General features: G+C 39.6%; 1 protein-coding gene across 9 annotated transcripts in view; it reads right to left on the reverse strand.

Moving 5' to 3' along the window:
- ABLIM2 (actin binding LIM protein family member 2) overlaps positions 1-16278 on the reverse strand; it is a 137930-nt gene that overhangs the window by 11154 nt on the left and 110498 nt on the right. For all 9 annotated transcript variants that reach the window (XM_048943523.1, XM_048943518.1, XM_048943516.1 and 6 more), the window contains 5 exons: positions 16001-16148; positions 10985-11043; positions 8412-8466; positions 7048-7112; positions 6785-6865 (listed from right to left, as the gene is read on the reverse strand). In XM_048943523.1, the coding sequence (XP_048799480.1) occupies positions 6785-6865; positions 7048-7112; positions 8412-8466; positions 10985-11043; positions 16001-16148 (408 nt within the window). The remainder of the gene's footprint in view (positions 1-6784; positions 6866-7047; positions 7113-8411; positions 8467-10984; positions 11044-16000; positions 16149-16278) is intronic.

Consider the following 16278-nt stretch of genomic DNA (forward strand, 5'->3'; position numbering starts at 1 on the left):
GCAAAGTGATATCTAAACTAAGATAAAAATAACAAGCACATTATATCAGGAATCCAAGGTATTTAAGTGCTTAAAAGTGTCGATAAGATTTTTGAAAGTGCCCACAATCCTAAGTTCTGTTGGGGGGAAAAAAGACCATGTCGAACAACACTGGGAAAACAGCAGATAAAGAATGTACTAATTTGTACCATGGAAAGGTGATGTCACTCCCAGAACCCTTTGCATATTTAACCCTTTGCATAATAAAATGATTATTTTGATACAGTATTCCAATGTTAATCAAATTACTTTGTTTTTCAAATGCTACTGCAGCAAATACAACTTCTGTTTTGTAAATTCCCCACACTGAAACTGTGTCTTCACAGAATATGTCATGCTAACCAAGTAAAGGAGCTATGGAAGTCCTTCAGAGCAGGGTTGACTTTAATCATAACATGGAGAGCCTTGCCTACTTGAATTCATAGAATCATATACTCTCAGAATGCATACTGAAAAGGACCCTTAAAGGTGATCCAGTCCAACACTGCAATGAACAGGAACACTTGTAGCTCCATCAAGTTGTTCAGAACCCCGACCAGCCTGATCTCGAATATCTTCAGAAATGGGACACCCACCGTCTCTCTGGGCAACATGTTTTAATGTCACACCACCATTATTGTAAAAAACTTCTTCCATATATCCAGTCTAAATCTACTCTCTTTTAGTTTGAAACCTGTCACAACAGACTCTGCTAAAATGTCTGCCACCTTCTTTCTTACAGCTTCCCTACAGACACTGAAAGGCTGCTATCAGATCTTCCTAGATCCTTCTCTTCTCCAGGCTGAACAGCCCCATCTTTTTCAGGGGAGGTGTTCCATCCATTGGATCACTGCTATGGCCTTCCTCTGGCCTTTGTGATGAGGAGCTTTCCCCTTATATTTAACTGTGATTTGTTTTCTGCAATTTTTGACTTGCATTTTGGCCATTCAGGGCCTACATCTGAGAAGGATGCCAAAGTGTGCTGCTGACTTACATTCATCTCATTTTCCAGCAAAACCTCAGGGTGACTCCTGCAGAGCTGCCCCCCCATCTTCTGCTGCTGAACAGTATTATTCCATCACAAGTGCAGGCAGATTTTTTGTTCATGTGGTCACAGAATAGAATTACAGAATCACCAAGGATGGAAAAGATCCCCGAGATCATCTAGTCCAAAAGTCACAGAATCACAGAATGGCCCAGGTTGGAAGAGACCTCAAGGATCATGAATCTCCAACCCCCCTGCCACATGCAGGGCCACCAACCTCCACATTTAATACGAGACCAGGCTGCCCAGGGCCCCATCCAACCTGGCCTTGAACACCTCCAGGGACGGGGCATCCACAACCTCTCTGGGCAGCCTGTTCCAGCACCTCACCATTCTCTCTGTGAAGAATTTCCCCAACATCCAACCTAAATCTCCCCTCCCTCAACTTAAAACCATTTCCCCTTGTCCTGCAGTTATCAACCCTTTCAAAGAATTGATTCCCCTCCTGTTTGTAGGCTCCCTAGTCCACCTATCACCAATACTTCTCCAATAAACCACGTCCCTCAGTACCACATCTACACACTTCAACACTTCCAAGGATGGTGACTCTACCATCTCCTGGGGCAGCCCGTTCCAGCACCTGACCACTCTTTCAGAGAAGAAATTTTTCCTAATATCTAACCTGAACCTCCCCTGGTGCCATTTGAGGCTGTTTCCTCTAGTCCTATTGATTGTTACACTGAGGCAGAGGCTGATCCCCACATCACCACAATCTCCTTTCATGTAGCTGTAGAGAGCTATAAGGTCTCACCGGAAAAGAATACAGGGATGCTGCCTGGACATGCAGAGATGGGATTAGAAAAGCCAAGGCACAGATGGAACCAAACTTGGTGATGGACATAAAAAAAAAAACAAAACAAGAAGATATTCTGCAGGTACTTAGGTCATAAGAAACAGGGCAAAGAGAGCATATCTCCTCTGTCAAATGCAAAAGGAGAACTGAACTGGCTACAACAGATACAGAGAAGACTTTGCCTCAGTCTTTACTGGCAGCCAGGATTCCCACATCCCTGAACCTCGTAGTGGGAACTAAAGATGGGAAGCCAGTAGGGCAAGGGAGGTGATTGTCCCCCTCTGTTCTACACTCATGAAGTCCCAGCTGGAGTACTGCATCTAAATCTGGGGCCCTCAACACAGGAAAGATGTAGAGCTTTTGGGAGGGCTACAAAGATGATCCAAGGGCTAGAGCATCTCTCCTGTGAAGACAGGCTGAAGAAAGTGGGATTGTTCAGCCTGGAAAAGAGAAGGCTGCAGGGAGACCTCATTGAAGCCTTCCAATATTTAAAGAGAAATTATAAACATAAGGGAAATCTACCTTTTACACATGTAGATAATGACTGAATAAGGGGGAATTGTTTTAAACTAAAGACGTCAGGGGAAAGATTTTCACTGAGTGAGATGCTGGAGCAGGCTGCCCAGAGAGGTTGTAGATGTTTCACCTGTGGAGATGTTTATGGTCAGGTTGGATTGAGTCCTGAGCAATCTGATCAAGTACTTGATCTAGCAGCTGGCAGCTCCGCCTGTGGCAGGGGGGTTGGAACTTAATGATCCTTGAGGTCCCTTCCAACCCAAGCCATTCTATAATTCTGATTCTCCCCTTAGCCACTTGTCCTTCAGACTAAACAATTCCAGCTCTCTAAGTTGCTCTTCACAAGACTTGTCCTCCAGATTCCTCACCAGCTTTGTTGCCCTTCTCTGGACATGCTCCAGGGCTTCAATATCTTTCTTATAGTGAGAGGCTCAAAACTGAACACAGTACTCGAGGTGTAGCTGAAGAGCACAGAAGGATGATCATCTTCCTGTCTCCTGCTAGCAACACTTTCTTATTCAAGCCAAGATGCCACTGGCCACCTGGGCACACTGCTAGCACATATTTAGCAGCAGCTCCCTCCAGTTTTGTTATCTACAAGAAAGATGAGGATGCAATTCCTTCTCTTCCCCCATACTGTATACTTCAGTCCTATGTTGTTGCCTAAATTAAGTTGTTCTCAATCATTTCTCATTACAACTGTCTGAGGAATGCTGCTCTATTCATCTAACAACGGAATAAATAGCAATCTGGTGAAGAGAAACTTTTCGAAAAATTCCTATGCCAAATCCTTATCTTTAATAAATTCCTTGCATTTCTAATCAGCTTATACTGAACAAAGATCCAGGATAATCATTCGAAAGTCAGAGTGCTGGTAATGTACTTAAAAATCAGCAGGTCATTTATTATAACTACGCTCAGTGTTGTATGTATTAGCTCAATGTTGGCATAAACATCTCCTCAAGGAGCACAAAGAGCTGAGCTACTTCTGCCTCACTGCTGAGTTAGAACAAGCAAACAAAAACATGCCGAGTGTTTCTACGGTTAGATATATGCGGTTATGAAGAAAGAATTTTTATTATTTTAAAGTATTTATTACCAGTTGAGCCCTACTAATCTTCGTGTGCCTCTTGGGCCTAGAAAAATATGCATTCTTACAAAAAAATACTAGCTCTAAGCCACGAAATAGATTTCTTACACAATAAGTAATTTAAAAAATACTCAAAATGGGAGCAAAGTTAGGCAAACACTACCAACCATTAAAACCCCACCCTCCTTTAATCCTTGACCATTAGCTGAAGCTTTCACTGCTGCCGCCTCCCTTAATTTGACCCAAGGAGTTAATATCTTTTACGTGAGTTCACTTTTCATGATAAGAACATTCACTTCAGGAGACCTCTCTTGGAATAAGACATCAGAGAATAATAACAGTGCCTTCTCCATCTACGCTGGATCATTCAAAGTTCAAAAACCTGTCTCACAAAGAGGAGTTTTCTTCAAGCCAATTTGCAAGAAATGCTGAAGAAATATATCTTATACAGATTTACTTATCTCATTACTGCTAAGTAAACCGGGAAATTAGAGAATCACATAGAATCACAAGGTTGGAAAGGACCTACAAGATCATCTAGTCCAAACATCCTCTTATCACCATTACTACCTACTAAGCTACTAAACCACATCTCGTAGCTCCTCATCCAGACACCTCTTGAACACTGCCTGGGACAGTGACTCCGCCACCTCCCTGGGCAGCCATTCCAGCACCCGACCACTCTTTGAGTGAAAACTTTTTGCCTTATATCTAACCTAAAGGTTCCCTGGTGCAATTTGTGGCCACTTCCTCAGGTCCTATTTGTTGCCTGGGAAAAGAGGCTGACCCCCTCCTCATCACAACCTCCCTTTAGGAAACTGTAGAGTGCGATGAGGTCTCCCCTGAGCTTCCTCTACTCCAGACAAAACATATAAGACATCACATATAAGATTTTAATTTAGTACAAGTGAAATCATTCTTAGATCTGACAGTCAATTGAAACACAAATGTTCTGTATGTCCTTCCACCAACACCACTACTACCTTGTCCATATCCATCACAACCAGGATGTTGAGATTTGCAGCAGTGAGAACATAATACTTCCACAAAACTGATCATAATGAAACCATAAGAAACTAGAAGAAACTATTAGAACATTGTCTGAAAAGATTTTCCAAGATAAACCACTTAGGACAATGCAAAGGCTTAGCAGTGCAATCATCATTCCTGTAGGCAAAATACAACTCTTTTAAAAATGAAATTGGATGTGCAGGATCCAAGCAGAAGCTGGCCACCCATTCTGCTCAAATACAGCATTTGCTTCCCAGGGATCTGTCAGCACTGAATCACACTTTGTAGCATATGTGAAATACAGCTTAAGAAAAAGCGAAATCTAACCTTAATGCCTGACTCCAGAATTTAGTGTCATCCCCAAAAGCTTAAAGATACCAAAAAATACTAAATGGGACTTCAACTAGTGGACAAGGTACGTGCATGTATGTGTGTGTTTCTTTAGTACTGGTACATTCCTGGGAAAATCTTTGAAATCAGACAGTCTTAGGCTCCCAAGTCCTGGGTCTTGCCCCGAAATCTGGTGAATGCACAAGACAGCAGCTAAGTTACAATCTGTTCTTCCTATGAGACAAAATGATGTTATACTCCCTTTCTATGCAAAGTTACTTACTTTCAACAATTCTGTAATGCAAAAGAAAGGGAACGGGGAGGAGAAGATGCCAGCAGAGAATGCAACAGTTTGTTCCTGTCTTTCAACTCCACATATGGTTTGAATGCTCGGATGAGGTCAAATGCTGCCCCTGTTTTTCCAGTAGTTATAATCCTTTTAAAATGCTGCTAATTTCATTGTTAAAAAAAACTACCCATCCCTAATAAATGTAAGATGGTCTACAAATCCACAAAGGAGTCCTTTCTGCAGAGCAAAATGTTTAACACAGGGCAACGATCAGCAGACCAGCCTGATCCCCTTATCACTTTTCTGGCACAGGTTGGAAGCAGACCTTATTTATTGTTCTTTTGCAAAGCTCTGTGAGATCTTTGAAGTGGTCAGGCTTCTTAAGTCACGAGGCCCAGAGCTGCACCTGGTGCGAAGCAGACTGAGCAACTCCAGTGTTAAACAAACAGCAGTCCCAGCTGAGGACAGTGCAATAGCTATTCATAACGGACATGCATGATCCATCCAAAGCAAACTATATGTCTTCTTAAAGCAAGCTAGAGACGCATTTGCCATATAGACCAGGCTGAAGTCTTTAAACAAAGCCTCTATTATTTAATAAACATGCAAATATGCATGTACATATAAGAGTCCTTTGTGTGTCCAGATGAGTGCCCCTCCAGCCCCCTGTTCCTTCTTCTGGATTCATTAAGCTTTTATTATGGATCTGATGCCTTACTATACCCCAGGTTTAAAACAGCACACATTTGAGGCTCTTTTCCTTACGACCAAATCCATACCACTTGCTGGGTATTCAAGCAGCAAACACACTGAAGCATTTAAGGAATGTACAGCATGTCCGAAACATACTATTAAACTTTAGTAATTTTTCTTCTTTTCTTTTTAAGTGATCAAGTTAAAATACTCTAAATTTATTTAAATACAACGTTTACCAAAAGTAACATTGTTAAGCATACAGTTTTTTTTTAACTCTCTTCTTCTTAATGGTAATTCACACAAAGGTACAAAAGTTTCATAATTCCTATGAGTCTTTACTAAGTCCTGTCATTACTTAGGAAAACAAAAACAAAAAACAAAAAACAAACAAAAAAAAAACACCTCTGAATTTTGCCTGAATATCAACTTCAGGATATGGGCTTTGGAAACTAAGCATCATGATAAGTTATGTCTGCATTTCTCTGAATTTCACTACTACTCTTGGAGAGCGGTAGATGCTACTGCAAATGGATAACATATTCTCAAGCAATTATATATCACACAGGCAAAGAGGACACTGAATGAGAGAATGAAACAGAAATGGATCCATTTACTTGCAGGATAAATCGAGGTGGGTTTTTTTTGTTGTTGTTGTTCTGTTTTGTTTTTTAATTCTCAGGTTATTCAAGGAGATTCTTTTATAATAGGAACTTAAAAAAAACTGGTTTCCACCCATCTAGTTTGGACTTTCAACATCCCATAAAATCATCCAAAACTAATGGGTACTATTGGTAGTTTTGTGAAACCCTGTTCTATCATACATCCGCCTGGTTTTGGCTACTCTATTCCTTTCAAATTTCCTACGTACCAGTGTTTTAAAACAAAATATAATATATAGTGCTATTTCTCTCTTCTTTGATTGGGTATGGGAATAGCTAAGGTAGTACACAAACAGGATAAAGACTTGCAAAGCCATCAAGAAAATATCATTCCTACCTCCAGTCTGGTCCTGTCCACATCCTTGGGCAATTTCACACGAACACGATTTGTTACAATAAGTGTCTCATAAGGATAAATCTGTTAAAAAGACAAGAGCATATGAACTCCAGCCAAATCTGATTCTGGTATGTGGAAACAACAGCACGGGGGACTTACTAATTTCAATGGTACAAACTTGCATCCTCATTTGACAAATATTTCACTGGGTCAAAATTGACAAAATAAAGTGTAAAAAAAAAAAAAAAAGGAACACATGTAACCTTGCTAGGAAGTGCTGAATCTGATTGTTCTTCCAGTGTTGGAAAAGCCCTTCTTACCTTGTATTCTGCAAGAGAACAAGAATAGGTTCACAGTTTAGAATTCATACACTTCTTTCAGAGTGACCATAATGAACATTTAGTTACATTAGCAATTTGGTATCCTGCTATATTTCTCTTATAGTTTTCAATAGTTATTGAATAACTACATGTGTTAGAAGAATTTGACTCCAATGGTCTGAATGAATATAGAATTTTTTAAGCCCCTGAAACCAAAGCAAAATCCATCTCTTGCTGCCATGCAGTGACTATGTCTGGTAAAATTGGGAATTTTGTGTATAGTTCAGTCAGACTGTCATCTGAAAATCCCGCCATATTTTTCTTTACTGAAAACAGTTACAATATATGGATAATTATAGCCATGCCTTTTTGGGAACATACATGAAAATCATCACGTTAATACAGTACTCCAAGATGCCAACATCCCGCACTTGGACTGACTGCAGTGGAAATAATGATAGCAAAGAGAACGTAGTAATTTTTTTTTTTTTTTTTTCCTGAGGGAATTGCTCATGGATGTGAACTAATACAAGAGGATTCTATAGTTAGGCCAGTGTTACCAAATATGACTACCAGTATGATTTCATAGACATTTTTATGATCTGAAATGAAAATCAGAGATAAGTCTATTTTTAAAATCTACACTGCCAGCTACTCAGACAAAGGTTTCTATCAATACAGAGCCATCAAATGAAGCATTGGAGTAAGATTTAAAAAATAATTAAGTGACTTGGAAATAAAATCCTTCTCTTCTCCACCAGAAGTTGCATGCTCCTAAATTTCTCAGTTCTTTTGAAAATTCCAACCAACTTCCATATTAAGCTCACAGTCCTCTTAAACTGTTATCTAATAAAAATAAATTCTGCTTTTTAAATTCCGTAGATTTCAGCACCACTGTAGGACAAACAAGAAACACAATGAATGTTTGTGGTGTTTTTTTGTTTTTTTTTCTTTCCCAATCAGAAAAACTAATCAATCCTTCAAGACATAAGATTCTTCCTCTCTCTGATATGAGAACACCACCTGCTCAGCAAAGAGAACCACTGTGGCTGTTTGCACATATTCAGGACACTGGCATAGATTCGACATTGTTACACCACCATATAATTCAGGATGTCAGTCAGATCTTTATATTCAATCAGATAAAAAGAAGACTCTCTGTAATGAATGCGTTACTGAGCTGGTTCTGTACCATCATTACACGAACCATGTGAAGATAACAGAGCAGTAGCCCTTCGGGCAAGAGGTAAACAAGCATCCTCACAGGAAAAAACATGGAAATATGTGGAAATGCTACTGCAATGTACCTTTCATCCCCCAGCTCGCCTCCTGGTCTGTTTCATATTGGCCCATATGTTCAGGCTGGAAGAGAGGAAAAGAAGCAATGTAACTTCAAAATACACACAGACACAGAGTATCCCTCTGCACACTGTTGAGAGAAAAAAGAGAAGACAAGTGGTACCAGAAAATCAAGATAAAGATCCTTCCATGACAGAAAGCAAACAAAGTTTCATCAGAACTTGACCTGATGTTCAAAGAAGGTATTCAGAGTGCACACAGCACCCATCAATCTAGAGGCACTGAAAGGAGCTCGGCCTGAAGCAGAGGATGGATTGTCAACGAGCGTGTGTCAAACTGGGACTCACTGCATGTGCAGTGTACAGTCTAGACAATACATTTCCATAACCAGAGAATGCTGGCATGTGATTGTCACTCGGAGAGGCAGCTACACAATCTTATCAATCTTATCTTGTCCCACTGTCTTTTTTCTTCGCTGGCAAATGCTGTCATGATGATAACTATTACGGGATACCTGAAAGGCACCATAACTTTTTTGTTGTTGTTGCCTCTCTTAGAGTTCTTTTCACCTGTTAGGTACACATTGTACCCACAACTCGGCTCATAAGAAACTGCAAGGCTCCTTATTGTTAGCTTTTATTATATGATGCATTGCCAGGATGATCGATTTAAAATAACAAGCCGTAAATACTAATATAAGCCTACAACACAGAGTGCAGCCACTCTGAGAAGAATTTTGGTCTAAAGGATTTGATCATTTTCAGCTTTATTGCAGCTCTCAGATACTAGATTGTACTTCATAGATGGGACAAATGCTGCCACCTGCTGCTTTCATATCACATTACATGGCTTAAGCCTGCAAAAAGTACACCAAGAACTGCATCTGCGTTTTCTGATGGCTTTGGCTCCTAAATGGAGAGAAGTTTACCTACATCTTTCCAAATTCATAAATCTAATTAGGTTAAGTTGTGTTGCTACTGGTTTCTTCAGAAGGGAATTCAAGCAATCAGGTACTTGGAGCATCAATCAGTTTAGGTGCTCTCTGACAGTTACTTTCTTGTAGCTTCTTCTAATAACCTTCAGTTTAATTCATTACTGGGGGAGTTTAATTCCACCCATATGTCTGAACAGTCCCACGTGTCTCAACATTTCTTTAAAAGGGAGATTCATCAGGCCCCCCATAATCTCTGTAGCCCTCCACTGGATTCTCTCTAGAAGCTCCCTGTCTTTCTTGAACTGAGGAGCCCGGAACTGATAACAGTAGTCCAGATGCGGCCTCACCAAGGCAGAGCAGAGGCAGAAGATCACCATCTTCACCTTGCTGCCCACACTGTTTTTAATGCACACAGGATGCCATTGGCCACAAGAGCACACTGCTGGCTCATGGCCACCAGGACACCCAGGTTCTTCCCCACAGAGCTCCTTCTCAGCATATCAATCTCTAACCTATACTGAGGCATGTAGTTATTCCTCCCCAAGTGTAGGACTCCGCATTTGCCCTTGTTGAACCTCATCAGGTTCCTCTCTGCCCAACTCTCATGCCTGTCCAGATCTCGCTGAATGGCAGCACAGCCTTCTAGGGTCAGCAAATCCTCCCAGCTTTGTATCATCAGCAAACTTGCTGAGGGTGCATTCTATCCTTTCATCTAGGTCACTAATGAAGATGTTAAACAAGATCACGTATTCCCTGGGGAATACCACTAGTTACAAGCCTCCAACCAAACACTGCACCACAGATCACAACCCTCTGAGCTCGGCCAGTTCGCTGGATCTCAATTCACCTCCCTGCCCACTCATCTTCCTAAGCTTCCTCACACAGATGCTGCAGGAGACAACATCAGATGCCTTGCTGAAGTCAAAGTAGACAACACTGCTGTCTCCTCATCTATCCCACCAGTCACGACATTACAGTAGGCTGCCAGGTTGCTCAACCATGATTTCCTCTTGAATCCATGTGGACTACTCCTGGTAACCTTCTTCTCTTCCACTTTCTTGGAGATGGCATCCAGAACAAGCTGCTCCATCATTTTCCCAGGGATGGAGGTGAGGCTGACTGGCCTGTAGTTTCCCACCTCCTCTTTCTTACCCTTTTTGAAGACTGGAGTGATGTTGGCTTTCTTCCAGCATTCAGGCAACTCTCATTGCTCCCCCCCTGCTTTGTATGATGTCTGTCTGTGTATATATATGTATTTCTATATATATATATTTAAGAAATGCTATGGATATGAGCTGCTCCACCTTTGCTCTAAGATCATTACTTGCCTAATTTAAGGCTTAACCCTCTTTATCATTAATTCAAGATATACTGTGGTCTCTTAATAGGAATAGACTGTATATTTTGGACCTTAGTTGGTTTTGGGAGGAGAATACAGATTGCTAATGCTCATGCCAGACACAGCTTTTTTTAAAACAAAAAGCTTCTGACTCCTGCAGACAATGTATGTATCTCACAGGTTAAAAAATTGTCGGGCAGGGTTGGTAGCCAAAACACCTGTGAAGCATTATCACTGTGTAAAGTTTTATCTAGTTTTCTATTTATGATATGCAATTACCTGGAAAATACATTTAATTTTATACCTACCTGATGCAAGCCATTCCTTCCATAGCCAGGTAGAGAAGTAGATTTAGAATATGGAAACCCTGTAAAAGACATGATAGACAGCTACATCATTTGTGATACACAGTAATATTTTTTGTGTAGTCCTTTATATTCCACGAAAACCCAGAAATCAGGAAAATAGACAGAAATAGCAATTGCAAGACAGCTATGTATATCCTAATCATGGGATGAAGTACAGCTGAGTAGTGCTCATCTTTTCTCTCTGTATCATGTACATGGGTACACATAACAACATCTGTAAATCACAGTGCATAGGATGCAATCACTGTAGTGGGCACAACAACAGAAGATTTGTGAGACTCACTTTATGGAAGCATCATGAAGCTGCATAATGCAAAACAGATATCTTGTAAAATCTCAGCTCTCCAATTCAGTGCTAAACCATAACTTGTAAAAAAGAAGTACCATTATTTTAGAGTTATTCCACTTCTCACCATGATGTTTGTGGTGTATTTTGGGGTTTGTTTTTTAAAAGATAAGGGTTGGTATCTCACCAATCAGAAAAAAAGAAACCAATAAGAAATGAACTTACATATTTTGCATTTCTACTACTTCATTAAAATGTAAATGAAAGTACTACAGTGGAAATAAGTAAAAGGACAAATGCTGAAGGGGAAGTTTTAAGATAGATAAAATTCAGAAAGTGATGTTGCTATGAACAAACTGGATCTAGTACAGTGATGAAACTACAATGTCAGTGGGAAATAACTGAAACAGTCAGAGGGGAACAGCTGAATTGCCTTACTTTTACCAGCCGAGTTTAATAAGAAAGTTTGGATGATCACTTTGTCAGTAAAGGTACAAACAATGTTTCAGACCAGATTTTAGTTTATAAAAAATAACGATGTGTAGAAGTGATAATATGAATGAGTTTATATTAAACAGAAAATAAACAAAGGTTCTGTAATAAGCATTCTTGACTCCAGTACAGGAAAGTTTGATAACTTAAGGAAAGGAGCTAGAAGAAGTAAGTTAGCTCAGAGAACTGCATGTACAAGGCTACTTTCTGCCAAAAATGTTGGCAATTTGTGTCCAAAGGGGAATGCAGGAAGGGAATCCAGACATTACTGGATTAATAAGTACCCTAAGGAGATTATTAGGAATAAGTGTACAGAAAGAAAAAACAAAAGATGGATCAGCACAGAGCTCACGGTATGCTGAGATAAAGTGAGAACTGCCAGGAGTCAAGCTGAGTTAAACATTGAAAATGATATTAAAACAAATAGCAAAAGGTTCCCCAGCTATATAAACAAAAAGAGAACAAGGAAAGAAAATGGGATCACTGTGCCACTACACAGGAGAGGGGAAGGGGAACCTAGGTGGGGCTCCAACCCTGGAAGAGTATTTCACTTCAGCTTTCAGGAACAAATGCAGAGAGACAAAGTTCACGCAATTAGGGTAGGCAAATGAATCTCACTGTGATAGAGACATAATTCAAAGCACTCTGCACAGGAAGCTGATAACCTTACATAAAATTGGAAGATTAATTTAAATCACTGGAGAATATCAAGTACAATTTTATGCTTAAGAAGAGAAAAAGATGCTCAGCATCTATCAGTTAGTTTCCAAGAGAAAACTTTAATAAAGACCAAATAAAAACATGGAAGTAAACAGAAAATCAGTTATATTCATGTTGAGTTTGATTCATTTAATACAAGCTAAAGACACAGTGTGAGAGTCCCTTGCTAGCTCTCTTCACTAAAAGAAATGACTTCTGTGCAAAATAAATTTTACTGGAATTCATCTAATGAGATACCATTAAAATCAGATATTGCTGCAAAGGAAATTAAAGTAAAACCAAAGGACATGAAGTTTTTATCAGAGGAATTATAGGGCACTTAAGGAAAAAATGAAATATGAAAAACAGGTAGTGAGAACTGAGGAGTGCTGAGAGAGAAATGTCAGCATAAACTGGTGTTGAGTTGAAATCGCCTAGTATTTTCACCAACAATCTGAACACCAAATAGTAACAGGCTAATAAACTTGACTGTCTATACAAAGTTATAAAGTATTGCTAATACAGAGGAGGACTGGGGTATCTTAAGGAGCTGGGACAATCTTAAAACTTAGAGAAATTGAAATGGGATGCAGTTTAATAATTCATGGGAAAAGTCATGCCATTAGGGACTAATAAATATCCCTCACTTCTACTATGTAAGCTGAGATCTCATTATTTGGAGACAACAGGAAAGCAGACAGGCTTAGTTATACAGCTCAATGATGAGGTGACCAAGGGCTATTAAAGTGAGCTTAAAAATGATGGAAGTTGGAAATGTCTGTCTTGTTACATTCCAAATATGGAAATAATTGCAATATCTCCAGGCAGTGACAGGACATCATGAAAGGATGTTCTGTTCAAGTGGGTTAAATTAGATCACCAGACCTTTGGGCCTACAGTATGACTGGGACAACAGAAGTTCATCATAAGAAAAATAGCAATGGGCTCAACATTTAATCTAGCAAAATGAGGATAAAAATAAAAGATGCTTTAGAGACATAATCAACTATCATCTGAGCAGTGGTATCAACTATGAAACAGAACTTCTTTTGTTGATACCACTGGGGGCTCCCATGTATAATGCACGGACAAAGTGGTGAATTAGATGAATCATTTGTTTCTTCTTGTAAACTAGAAATCTATCATTGCTTATTATCTGAATGGCAGTGACTGTAGAGGACAAAGAGTGTAACTGCCGTCCGTACTCCGACTTGGAAAAAGATGCCAGTGTTGAACATCAGCATGGAGTTCAATTTCTTGGCATCTTGGCAATAGAGAGGTTGAATGGGATTTGTTCCATCACCAAATAGTTTTTCAAAGTTATCGTGGAAAGATGCTCTAAAGCAAAGAGCATAATTTGAAAACAAACAGTTCACTTCAGCACACAGCAGCTCAAGTGTTGCCTCCCAGTCTGCCAGGACTGAACCACATCCACAGGCACAAGTGACATCATGTGGTTGGCTGGAAAAAACCTTAGAGGTGAATTAAGCTGAAAGAGCTCAGATTAATCAAGAAAAAAAACAGTGACTCCAGTGTGAAAAGCATCTCTTTCACTTAGCATCTCTTTCTCTAGAACTTATTATTTCTGTTATTATTTATGTAAACTTTTTATTTTGCTGTTTCTTTATTTTTATTATAATGGTAAAATACAGCACCAACATCCACCAATCACATACTGTAGCTCAATATCAGAACAAACTACAGTTGTATATTTATAATTTTTTTTTTTTTTTTAGTAACTGGCCAAATCAAAGCACTCCTTTCCTCTAACTAGGTGTTATCTGAACTTCAGCAGTTCCTTGATATAGCTACTGCTTCTTCCAATATGACAGTCACTCTAGCCTGGATACTGTGAGGTTGTCTTTCAGTACTTCAGGTACTTTCAGTACTATCAACAGTGAGAGTTAGATTAGAACCTGGTTAGATGTCTGCCTTCCTAACTATGTGAAACAATGACTAATGGTAAAATATAAACTAGTAAAAATGTATGCATACAGAAATAAGACACATTTATGCACATGGATATAAGGAGACGATGCTGCTGTATCTTAGTCTTCAACCAGGCTGAACACAAGCAAGTTCTGGTCTACATACCTGCCAATCATACAAGCCCAAATATATTATTTTGTAATTAGTCTGATGCCTGCTAACTCCTCCATTCTCTATGTAATAATTTTGCACCAAACCAATATTTGAAAATTGTATTTTCTCTGATTCTAACTATGCCACAGAGATGGGGTTAGATGTCAAAGCTACAGATCTGGGCAGTCTCAACCACACATGCAATAGGTAGAGAAGCTACTGTTTACATCCTAATGACTATGCAAATGATAGGTGTTAGCTGCATAGGTGATCAGACCTAAGGCTTTCCTTGCACAGGATATGTAACAAAACATCATGCAATGTTTGACGATGACTAAGGAATCAAATCCCATCAGGTTAGACCAGTGTGACCGATTACCCAAAATGACTTCTCTTTTTTATCTTGTTACACCCTTGTGACAGACTTTGCATCATCTGTTTTTCCTCTTCCTTGCATAGCTAAGCCATAATTTCCTTAATAGAAGTTGATGGAGCCAGCTATCACATTACCAAAATGCCCACAAGTCTGACATCCTGGCCTTGCTGCCAGACATGCCTCACACTGGATACATTCTTTTGGAAAACTGCTTCCCCAACTTGTTCACCCCAGATGACCTGCTACTGCTGTATGGCACAAAATGGAGGATGCAGGGAAAGAAATATCCCAACTATCTGTCAAAAATCACTTAAGCTATTTTTCATCATTTTTACAACGTAAAAGTATAATTCAGACCTGGTTCTCATGACCATTTTCTACATCTCATTCCCTGCTGAAATGCAGAGGAAAGAAACATGTAGAATGTTTTGTGGGTTTTTTTTTTGTTTGTTTTTTATTTTTTTGTGGTCTTCAGACCAGTTTTCAGAAAAAGAATCTTCCCATTATTCCACCTGGTTATTCAATATCTGGAAGGTTTCTGTCAGCTTACAGCTGTGACTACAAAAGGTATAAAAACTCCTATTCTAAATTAGTCTGGAGCAAGTGCTCCTTATGCTTTATCGTGATATTGAAAAAATGGCTCTACTAATATACAGAATGCAAATTAATCCTTGATAGAATCTTCCTGATACTTCTGCCCTGTTTGTTGAAAAGAATTAGCATATACATAGGTGCCTTTATGTATTCGTGAGGGGCAGGATTTTGTTGTAAGGAAATTTTCCTCTCCAGGAGTATATGATATCTTTATATAAGCAATGGTCCTTCTTTCATTAAGAGAACTCTACAAATATTTTCAACATTGAAATTTGAAGATGCTGATCACTTACAAGCCATAGCTAAACAAATATATGCCATTATGACAGAGAAATAAGGAACAAAGCAAACCAGGAACAGCCTACAGCCACCTCCCTCTGCCCCACCCCTGTTGGCCATATACAGCTGCCCAGCACGCAGTACTCACGGGAGTACATGGTGGTGGTGCCTTCCTGTGCTCTCTGGAAGTTTTCTCTGTCAGTTCCAGGAGTAAGAGACAGGGATCGGGTATCTGAATCTGGGGAATTAGTTCTGGTGTCCATATCCCCTTTCAGAATAAGCCAACTGGTCTTCAGCTGAAGAGAATAAAAACCTGTTATAGGAGCCAGATTGAACTCATGCCCTACATCACTTGCTAGCTTCTATGTTGATGCTCAGTACAGCCTGCACCAATGGTCACAGCCTCACAGTTACTGAAAACTTTTA

Source organism: Lagopus muta, chromosome 4 (assembly GCF_023343835.1).
Source record: "Lagopus muta isolate bLagMut1 chromosome 4, bLagMut1 primary, whole genome shotgun sequence".
NCBI lineage: Eukaryota > Metazoa > Chordata > Aves > Galliformes > Phasianidae > Lagopus > Lagopus muta.